Below are 11,468 nucleotides of genomic sequence, written 5' to 3'. Positions count from 1 at the left end.
CAGCTTCGAGATGCACATTGCGATATGCAAGCGTTAAAACATGTCGCGGGATTTAAAGCTACGGCTGAAAAAACTACGCAAGGTGTTCGATGCTGGTGCTATCCACACCTCCAGGTCTATTTTCGCGTCACCCATCACTGAAACAATTAAAAAGACGGGGCGTATAGACTTTGCACCGATTTGAGAGAAATCCACAAACTGACCAGTTGTCTTTCCCGTTGCCACATAATGACACAATTATGAACGTTACTATTGTGGCTGCAGCAACTTCTCGCGCTTGGATGTTCGTAAGTTCTATTGACAAGAAGAGGAGACCAAAATGTCTACAGCATATGTGAGAACTTTCAACATATATAAATATAATAAACTGCCTTTTGGCTGGAAGAATTCACCAGCCCGACTTCAAAAGATGATGAATAATGTTTTGAAGCCATATCTTGAGCTTTTTTCTCATGTTAATAATGATGATATTATACTCTACTCGAGGTGAGAAAAAGAGCACCCTGACCACTTGACCGCTCTTCTGCAAGCGCTTAGTGACGCAGATCTTAAGATAAATGAGAAGAAAAGTGAATTCTTCAAGCCTCCGTTAGTTTTTCCTAGAAGGTTGTTTGATGGCGCCACAAAGAGCACCAAACAAGAGCCGGTGCAACGAATCTCCTAGCTTGTGAAGCCACTTGATTGCATTCACTCAGAGTTTTTTCTTGAACTCTCTGGCCACTTCACAATCTTTATCAAAAATTTTGGTAAGATAGCAAAGTGCTTGACTAAATTAACGGAAGATGGTGTCCATTTTCTCTGGAGAGGAGGCTGTGAGGCAGCCTACCAGGAACTCGTTGATTGAATATCTTGAGACCCAGTGCTCTCCATGATGTTCAGTGATGCAGCGCGAAGCAGGACAGAGGTACAGCCTCTCACATTTTTTGCTATATCTCGCGAGCGTCCATCAGGTGCCACTTTAGCGCCTGATGGACGATAATCAGCGATACTGGCAGAAGTACCCTGAAGTGCACTAAGCACTCTCCTGTGCAAGAGTCGTCTAATGCGATGTTCCCTTCAGGACGACGTACGGCCATATTATTGTGTTCTCGAGCGATATATCGAAAAATGCGGGAGGCTGTACACGGAAAAAAGGAGGACGAACGCTTACTGCCAAATAAAATTTTATTTCTTGATACATAAGTTTATACAGAAAACAGCAAAAAAAAAATATGCGCGAATGTGGCGTAAAACAGAGAGACCATCATCGCCCAGTATTCGCGCGGATGCTGTCTAGAAATGCCAACTCTCTTGCGACAAGGTCAGGGATGGCTTATTCCTCCATGGGCATTCTTCAAGTGTCATGCTAGCTACTTCGACGATGACGTGCGTCTGGTCGTCCATGTGCGTAAAAGTTGCCTTCGTTTGCTCGAACCTGACCTTATACCTGACCTTATCGCAATGGGAGTTGGCATTTCTACACAGCATCGGCTCGAACAGTGGGCGATGATAGTATCTCTGTTTCACGTCACACTTTCGCATCTTTTAGAGAGCAGCTCTTAGGCGTCCGTTGTTGCGGCGAGCTAACGTGTCGTCCCTCGTAACCGAGTGAACGAGTGCGGCGTAGGACGAAATCGAACGCAGAGCGCAGCGGGAGATGACAAACGGCGAAAGCGAAGAGAGCGTGATGAGGAAAGCGCACAAGTAGGCGACAGCGTAAGGATGAGGCGGAAAGCGGAGAAGGGCATGGCGAAAGCATGAGAACGAAAAGCCTAGTGCCGCGCAAGAATGGCTGTGCGGCGACGATGGCTGCGAGAGGGCGCCGGAGTAGCATGCGTCCTCTGTATGGAAACAAAGCGCTGCATGGGTGGAGGTCTGTCTGCGGTGGCTGCCGTGAATCGCGCCCACGCGTCACCCACACGCGGCCTGTCGCGATCTCCCGATTAGCGAGGCTGTCGCGCCACACTTCGTTCCGTTTGGAATGTGCCGATTGTCCGCGCCAGCCAATGTATCGCGAAATGAAAACACGTATAGAGCTGCGCTCAAATTTCGCATTAGGGAGTGTCGTAATTTTCAGTCAATTTTTCTTCTGCTTTTCTCTAGAAACTTGTGCATCACGCAGTAAAATTTCAGTTGGCAGGAAGCGCTCGTACTCATCTTTCCCGTGTCCCTCTGTCCTGCTTCGCGCTGCATCACCTTAACATTTTGGAAACCAACTAGCCCGAAGCACGACCCTTCCAGTGCTTTCGTTCTCCCATTTAATCCGGCCATTTGACATGAATACTGGCGTATCAAACCATAGCAGTACGTCGGCAGTCTTATACGAAATGGGAAGTGGTCTTCGTGTGAGCAGCTACGAGGGATGGGTTATCATTGTTGTATCTTCAGCCTCATCAGGGTAATTATACGTCGACCGAGAAAGAGCCCCTCGTTATCTTAAGGTCGGTGCGCAATTTTTAGGCATATATCGATGAGGAAAAGCTTCAAATACATGTTGATCATCAAGCTCTCACACACCTTCTGAACATGTCGTAACTAAGGTGAAAGGTTGCTCGTTGAATAAATAAACTACAACAGTAGGACTCTGAAAATTTTCACCTGGCAGGTAGCCACCTGACAGACGTGGATAGTTTGTCTCGGCAGGCAATTGAGCTTCCACATGAGATGATTCACTAGCAGGCTGCGCCACAAATACACTGGGTATGCGCCGCTTTACAACGAACGCCTTTCACGCCAACCCTTTCGCTAGCTACGCCATGAATTCGCACGGTGTGTGTCGCTCTTCTATGAACCTCTCGGCGACTTGGGTCCCTGAGTATGATGTGCCAGTGAGTGTGCGGCAAGCGAGTAAGCACTTCTCAGCGTTCTCAGGCACCGGAACACCACGGGGCGGTTTTCTCGGCAGTGTCACTAGATCGCGCAGTGCTTCCAGAAAGAAGGGTGACAGAGGAGCCTGGTTGCCGCATGACGCGTTTCTCACCGCTCGCAAGCACCGGCGTGCCATGCATTTCGGAGGCCGCGCCCAGGCTCCGCGGCAGCCTCGCAAGATGGCGCCGATTGTTCTTAAGGACGCGTGAAAGGGAGTTCCGTTACAGTACACGCCTAATGTACAACTCGATTCGACGGTGGCAATACACCATGCCGCTATATTGATTAAATGCTGACGCATTATCACCGACAGTCGTCGTTATATGGGTTCTGCCGCATTTTTTTCTGCAGACATAATGACACTTAAGCGCACGGCGCTAACACAACTTTGAAATCCTGTTGAAGACGTCTGTGGGACTTAGCACCTTGGAAACACCTGGAGGCTTGCGTTAGCGGCATAGCACGATTACATGGCACGTTCATTGTAACATCGAGAAGTATTTCATGCAAAAGGTTAGGATGCAAAAAAACTGGGTCCAACTGAACACCGTCTTGTAAAGTTCAACACGGTGGGAAGCTCCTGTTCAAATGCATGGCAAATGTCTATGGATGTGAGAATTGTCACATTGTGTCTTGTAGCGCGAACCTACAAGAGAAATTCTTATTGGTTTCTCAGAAAAAGAAAGCTGCAGTTCGTTATCTCTTGTGTTTTTGAGAAAACCGTAATTGTTTCCTTTGTGGCTTCCTGTTACGGATGGGTGGATTGCCGTTTTACTTTCATGACCTTCCTCCCGCCTTACGAGCTTTTCGCAGATAGGTATGCCTTAATGTCCATGAGGCGCAACACGTCGACGTATCGTTTACGACGGCTTCTATGAAACGGGCAGAGAAATACTTACTTGGTGTAAGATTAGTGACGATATTTGCCTCCCAAAGGACGAGAACGGAAAAAAGGTAAATCACTTGACGCATACTGCACTACCAACAAAAGTGTAACTGAGGACGACGTGCAAAATGAGTCTTCAAAATAAGTTTTGAATACACAATAAAATTGGGCTCAAATCTTAGGCATCAGTAACAGCTGTGTGTTGCTCGCACACTTGAACAGCATGAGTTCGTGAGCTGGGCGACTGTAGAAACGAAAAAGACCCTTGAGCTTCACAGTAACCGGCAGTTGTACGCTGTACTTGGTTAAGGAATGTCATATTGTATGCAAGCATATGGAAATCTCGCAGCATAATTATCGATGATGTGTGACGCTAAAAGTAAAAAAAAAACGCTGATTTTGCATAAGTAATGTCACACAACGATGAAAGTTCTTGCAGATGTTCGCCCAGCATTAATGCCAATTCTAAGCATCCGTGTTTGTCGGTTCAAATGACTTCTTTGCAGATCTGTACAGTGAGAAGGCATACAATCTCATCTGATAAATATACTCTTTGTCGATAAGTTACAGTTCTGATAACAACCATCGACGCAAGCGTGTTTCGACACACATAATGTGCCATTACACAATTTTTCAAAAAGGCCTGTATATCAAATGGACGACAAATTTCTTGCAGCTGTATTAAATATGGCCAAACCGCCGTGCTTGCTCAGTGCTATTGTGTTAGGCTGCTGAGCACGAGGCCGCAGGATCCAATTCCGGCCACGGCGGCCGCATTTCGATGGGGGCGAAATGCAGAAAACACCCGTGTGCTTAGATTTAGGTGCACGTTAAAGAACCCCAGGTGGTCCAAATTAATCCGGAGTCCCCCACTACGGCTTGCCTCATAATAAGAAGGTGGTTTTGGAACGTAAAACCCCACAATTAAAGAACAGCTCCACTAACTTGAAACCTGGGGAGGTGCGAAGCATGCAGTGATGCAGCGCTAATGGGTTCATACTGCCTTAAGCACTGGCTCATAACTCCGTAAACGCGGCCTCCCCATTACGACGACCGAAGAGAAGTGAAATTCTACGCTGGAATGATATGAGCGGCAACGCAGCCAGCTGTGGAAGACAATGACGACGACGACGAACGCGGGAGCAGTGACACGAGCGCGTGCCGAGCGCGAGCACGAGCCGCTTGCTTACCGTGACTATATGGTCAACGCGAGACATCTCTGACCACAAAAATATGGTCAACGCGAGACATCTCTAATGCTTGCGTGATGCGCCTTTGATGCTGTATGTACGAGTACAACTTGTTTTATTCATTGCAACACCTGCCTTGCGACCTTCAAAATGCAGTATGTCTTCATGACTGCCTAGGAGTTGCTTGAAGCAGTACAGTGGCACAGAGCGCCAATTTTCTTCATGATCAGGTTGCATGCCTCTGCAGATACCGAGAATGCAGAGATTTAAAAAGCTGACTACCTGTGGCGCTGTGCGCGACATTGTGTGACCTACGAACCAGAGTCGTACGATCGACTAAACTAAAAAAAAAAGCAGTCATCACGATTGGTCGTTGCTTGAACGCCACTGTGCTGCTCAGCAACTGCTGTTTCCTTGTGCAAGCGCTTCATCCACGAAATTGCGCTACCGGTTATCAGTAACATGGTAAAAGGGGAAGTACTCCGACGTACCACAAGGTACCTGGATAGGATACGAAGAGTTAGAAATGTTTTATTGCGAGAACAGTTAGGAGCTCAAAACCATTTCTTTTTCTTCTACAGCCGTTGAGAAATTTCAAGTTGAGATGTCGAAACAGCATTGCCTATTTACGTCGACCAGTACCGTTACACCGCGGCGTGCTTCATCATGCCTCTGCCATTGTCGTTGTCGAATTGTTGTTACGTAGACTTGTAGGTTTTCGCACAGGATTGCAAGACACGTACTGAATTCGGGTGCGTAGAAAGTAATGAAGAGGGTAACTGTTGCCATGTGTACCACGCACGTTTTACAACATTGATACCTGAAGATTATAAAAACGCTCAACTCTATACCAGTAATATATAGGAGGAAATAGATTTATTATGGATGCTATTTCATGGCGGTATTTGTGGTTTTTATACAAACTAGTAGATGCTCTCAACTTCTGACCTGTTGATGCTGCCGTCCAATTTAATAGCAAGCGCTTCTGGAAGGTGCACGTTAGTTATAGGTCTCACTAAGTGAATACCTTAGTATTCCATTAGGATGTGCTGAGTGGGTCCCTAGGGAGCTTACATGCAACGCAGCAGCGATGGTGTTCACAGACTAACCTGTGTGGGGTCATTCAAGCTGAACTTTAACGCGATTGTGATAAGGGTCCTGTGTCGCAAAAAATACGGTGACGGCGTTGGCGTCTCTGGCCAAGAAAAGAATCTCGAACCACGCATCTCGATCCACGCACGCGTTCCGCGTGGCGCAGACGCGTTACTGAACTAATTGAATTTCTCAAAATAAAATGCGTCAGAAGATTCGTAAAGTACGACTAACACACAACTTACAAAGATGATAGTGTCGCACTTTAATTTTAATATACGAGAAAACATAATTCTGTTACGCGTTAACTCACACACAAACCCCTTTCAACGCGATAACGTTTTCCAGCTGCCGTTTGAAGTTTGACTTAGTAGGAGCGGCGCGGCCCACTCGGTTCGTGGCAACACCATCAAAAAAGTCTTAATTTCGCTCGGAGGCGTAGCATAGATTGCCATAGCAAATTAGTAGACAGCTATACGAAGTAAGGATATATAGTTTTACCGGCCGTACAGACTTGTAAACATAGGCTTACTAGCTAAATTAACAAGCATGGTGTCACCCGCGCACAAGCAAACATAAACACATCTCACTTGATGGCTGCAGAAACTCGCTGTCAAAACGCTGGAGTGAGGAAGCGCGGCTGCAGCAGCGAGTGAATTGACTTTCGTGTTGCCTCTCGCATCATCGCGTACTAAGCCGCCAAAACAGCGCACGGCGGACTCTGTCCCCATCGCAGATGGTTTACTTTCCGCTTAGAACACACTCAAGCAGAAGGATTTTCGGTATATGTTAGGTTAACATTGCTCGTTGCGGCTTATTTTAATTAGTTCACCCCATTCGGTTTATTTTGGAAAGAGCCCACATACACTCATCTATTGATTTACTACTTGAAAAGTTATACAAATTATTTTATTGCCAGGCATTCTTGCCTCATTCCAAGCACTCCCCTGTATTTAGGTAGGCTTCTGTCTCGCATCGTTTCGGGTGTTTTTAATAAAAAAGAAATACGTTTGCAATGGTAGAATTGTTCCTGGGCCTCCTAGGACGACAGCCTATACTGAAAATGGCCTATACTTAATGCCTATACTGAGTTTTTGTTGTTCACTGGCACAAACATAAATACAAGCGAGTATGACAAGCTCTAGCCGAGATTGAACTCTTACAGAGTTTCTAAAGCTCATCGGTAGGTTTTATACTCGTTGTAACCCTTCAAGTACACTTTGGTTGGCCCTTCGTGCTTTTACCATTAAACATATGCATAAGCACGAGTGTGTAAGAGAGCACTTCAGTTTCTATTTCGCCAAGAACGCAGGAATAACTCGAGCAAATAACAGTCAAGCAAAGCACTATCTTTTGTGAGTGTCATGTCGCACAGAAAGTTGCTTATAAAAGGGATAATCGGTTAGTTTCTGCCGCTATTCCATTGTGGCGGCTACTGCTTCGAAACGCTGTGCTAAACAACGGCGCCTCCGGAACCGACCCACGTTCTCTACTCCTTTTGTCGTAAGCAGCTAGCACTACGTTGACGCTATAGGACTCACCTTCGCGATCACCCATGCCATAACGAAAGAAGATGCAAGATTTCTCAGCCGGATTACAAGAAAACCAGTCATGCCATCCTCTTCGCCGTCATCTTGTTGCTGACGTTCCACACACGCTCACGTCAGACACACAGACGTTCACCTTACACAAACAACGCTTTGCAGAACCTCAGACGATGCTGTATATTAGCCCAGAGAATTTGGAGTGGCGCCGCCTGGCGGGAACTTTAGATGACGTCATGACCAGGACTGAAGCGACTGAAGTTTAGAGGGCGGCCCTGATAAGGTGCTCTCCCTTCGTCGCACTGCGAAGTGCTCTGTTTGCGTTCGATTTCTGCTTGCTGCAAGCTTCAGATGAACGTCGAAAACAGTGGTGATTGTATTACAGGTAAGCAAACAACGATATTTGTGTGTACAATCTTCATCAATGCGCGAGCGTGAACGAAAAAAAGTTGCAGTGGCTTAGCTCGGCTATGCCAGGATATACGTAGCGTTAGCAAAGGTTCAGCTGATTATTCTTAGCTTTCCTGGTTGTCTCCTACGCTCAACCGCTAATTGCCAGGCAACTACTTCGGGATCCGATGAGTCAAGCTTCTCCGTTCTTCTGCGCTGTTGAGCAGCATTTGCGCTCTCCTTCTCCATGGCTATACCACACTGGCAAACGCCAGTCAGAAGCGCAGCGGCTCCAGCGCAGTGTCAGACGGCGACTGCACAGCGAGCGCGCGCCGGCGCCAGTGCGTCTACCACGGCTACGACGTCACTCCTCTGGAATGCGCAGACCGGCGGCGGTGAGTCGCGCGCGGCGGCGGCGGAGTGCGCGAGAGGTGCCGGCTCCGGTAGCTCCGGTGCGCAAGGCGTGTGACATCACTGATCCTTGCGCATGCGCAGCACGGCTCTTGATGTGTCGCGCGAAACGGGCTTGGCTAGGACAGTGTAGCTAATGCTACAAAAATGCCCACGCTCCGGCGAGCATGCTTCGAAAGCGGTGCTCGGGCGATCACTTTCGGACATAGTTTCACGAGGTTTCTCCGCACTGGATGTTTCCGCGTATATGAGCAACAGCGTTTTTGGCACTGTACCAAGCTTGCTAGGTTCGCTAAGTGTCAAGAGTGCTGTCAATATCGAGTCTGGCGAAATCTCTCGAAAGTGAAACTACGTATACCCGAAGGTAATCTCCATAGAAAATATCACCCCAGCTGTTGTGTCAGTTTTCTTGTATACTTCCTCATGCACGGTGTTTAATTTCACGTTTTTCTGGCAATAACTGGTACTGTTTTTGTTCGTGTACACGAAGGAGATGGAAATGGTAATGGCTGGAGTTTTTTTCCGACAGTCCTCTCGTCTCTTCATGCTGCGCCGTAGCCGTGGTGCTGTCATATGCATTAGTTTAGATAACCTGCTTGTAAATTTTTTTTCGCAGTTGCATTACCTCTCAGCAGCATCAACCGGTATGTGGACAAGGCGTGCAAGACGAGCCGGTGCCTCACTGAGGCGGAGGAGGTTTATTACGGAGGAGGTTTCGTCTGCCCCGCACTGTGTGCAGGCTGGTGAGTCAGTTTAACACAGGCGGAAGCTCCGGGTGGCTGTCCAGCAGCAGCCAATCCGTAGGCGTAGCAGGAGGGATCTCACCCGCCTTGTCAGTCCCCTGTTCGGCAGCCGTGTCGGGGGACTCCGCCTCGCCACGCGTGCGTCGCGGTGACAGCTCAGCAGCAGTCACAGGAAGGTGCTCCTGGAGTAGTCTAAGGCAATGACTGCTAGGCTAATCGCTGTGTCCATGCCGTGTGCCTCCTTTGCCAATGCATCTGCCTCTTCATTGCCCGGGATTCCCACGTGTGCAGGGATCCAGTGCAACGAGACATCGGTGCCACTGGCACGGAGGGCGTGAAGCTTGGTTACCAAGAGGGCTGAACTAAGGCCAGACCTCTCCGGGAGACACACGGCCTGGAGAGCTGCTCTTGAGTCGCAGGCCACCGCCACAGGTACTCCAGGAGGGTCTGCTGCCAGCATGTCTGCGGCCATGTGAAGGCCCGCCATCTCAGCAGTGGTGGAGCTGGCCGAGAAGGAGAGTCGGCAAGTGGATGCCCTGCCGAGCGCGGGGGCCACACAGGCTGCAGTGGCTGAGCCGGTGTCGGGGAGGACGGAGCCGTCCGTGGAGACGAGCCGTCTCCCTGCCAGCTCTTCCTCCAGCTTAGAGGTGGCCACCTGCAGGAGTGTGCAGCTGGAAGAATGGCGCTTGGAGTGTCCCTCCAGCGAGGTGCAGATGACCAAGGACCTCTCTTGAGGAGGTGGGAGTCGCACCGATGGAGGTACCTGGCCGACCACTGCATGATAGGTCTCGACCAGGCTCCCCATTTTGGAAGAGGGTCGGCCTGCCAGGAGGGTGAGCAGGGGTGCTCCGTCAGGGGCGTGGGCCAGCCTGTCAATGTGCAGCAAGCCACGCTGCTGCAGCAGGAGAGACAAAGGCCACGCTCCCGCCTCTGTAAGCGTTGCCGCTATCTGTGAGGGCCGGGGCAGCCCCAGCACGCTCCTGATGAAGCCCCGGCGGAGTTGTTCCAGACGTGTCAGTCGGATGGCGAGCATCCCTGCCCCCTCAGGAAAATTCCTCTCACCGCTCTCTGGACCCTCTGGACCTGCGCCACCACAGCCTTCACAGCGGGAGTCCAAGTCAGCAGTTGGTCAATCTGCAACCCGAGGTATGTGACTGTCCTCTGCCATGACATCCTGGTGCCACTTATGATGAGACAGGCAGCGCTCCGTCGGGTGGCCGATCGGGAGTGTACCAGGAGGGCCTTGCTCTTGGCGGGGATACCGAGAGGCCGACAGAAGCAAGGTGGTCCACCGAGGCGTCCAGGGCCTCCTGGAAGCAGGTTCGGACTGCAACGAGGTTGCGTCGTGGACCGCTGGTCCACAGGGCGATGTCGTCAGCATACACAGAGCAATGCACAGGGAAGCGTCGGTCCTTCAGGATGGTTGAAGGCAGGCGTGCTAAGGCCACGTTGAATAGAAAAGGACTCAAAACGGATCCCTGAGGCACGCCTGCCGTGACCGGTTGTGGGGAGCTCTGTGCATTGCCCACAGGTACGCAGAAAGAGCGGCCAGATAGGAAGACACGCACGAATTGCCCCATGCGTCCAGACACCCCCTGTGCATCGAGGGCGTGCATCACCACCAGATGGGGCAGTCCGTCGAAGGCACGCTACACGTCCAGAAGAACCAACAGAGCTGTCTCTTTCTCGCTCCTGGCCTTCTCCAGCGTCGACACGACATCGCCGATGGTATCAGCTGTGCAGTGGCGGCTCCGGAAACCAGTCTGCTGCTCAGGGAAGAAGTCCAGCACCCTGGAGATCCACACCAGACGGGCCAGAGCCATGGACTCTATGAGTTTGCAGGCAGCGGATGTTAAGGAGACAGGCCTGTAGGACGATTGAGCGGTGGCTGGCTTTCGTGCCTTTAGTATAGGCACGACAATGGCAGTGAGCCATGACTCGGGGAGCTGTCCACTGGAACAGACGGCGTTGAGGCAGTCCAGGAGCCGAGCCCTCTCTGCGTCTGCCAGGTTGCGGAGCATCTGGAAGGTTATCCCGTCTGCTCCCGGGGAGGAGGACATCGAGGCACTCTAGACTGTGCGTGTGCGTCCCCGCTCTCCAAGTGCGGCGCATGCGCGCAGCCCTGCCGGCCTCTGCCGTCTGTGCCGGCGACTTTCTCTGGGCTCTTGCCCAACGGCGACAACGGCGTTTAGCCATTCCGTCACGTAGCCAGCGTTTTGACAGCGGTTGTGTGCGGTCACACAAACAACGCGCACACCTAAGGGCAAGCTTTCGAAATAAAAAAAAAACTGTTGAAGGTGGCGGTGTTTCGCCCGCGTTCGCAACGAACGCGCGCGGCGTTGGTGCTGCGTTCATGAAGAACGTG

At 50.3% G+C, this 11,468-nt stretch overlaps 1 protein-coding gene and 1 pseudogene across 1 annotated transcript in view; one reads left to right on the top strand and one right to left on the bottom strand.

Annotated features, from left to right (window-relative positions):
- Positions 1-10,136, bottom strand: part of LOC125939870 (mucin-5AC-like) — a 41,569-nt gene extending 31,433 nt beyond the window's left edge. The window contains exons 1-2 of the mRNA XM_049655376.1: positions 9,718-10,136; positions 9,453-9,639 (exon numbers count right to left, since the gene is read on the bottom strand). Coding sequence (XP_049511333.1) covers positions 9,453-9,639; positions 9,718-10,136 — 606 coding nt within the window. The remainder of the gene's footprint in view (positions 1-9,452; positions 9,640-9,717) is intronic.
- Positions 10,137-10,924: 788 nt separating this feature from the next.
- The window catches only part of LOC125939869 (uncharacterized), a 37,752-nt pseudogene continuing 37,208 nt past the window's right edge, over positions 10,925-11,468 (top strand).

Source organism: Dermacentor silvarum, chromosome 9 (assembly GCF_013339745.2).
Source record: "Dermacentor silvarum isolate Dsil-2018 chromosome 9, BIME_Dsil_1.4, whole genome shotgun sequence".
Lineage (NCBI taxonomy): Eukaryota > Metazoa > Arthropoda > Arachnida > Ixodida > Ixodidae > Dermacentor > Dermacentor silvarum.
The sequence above is the reverse complement of the archived record's forward strand: the minus strand, read 5'-3'. Positions and strand labels throughout refer to the sequence as shown.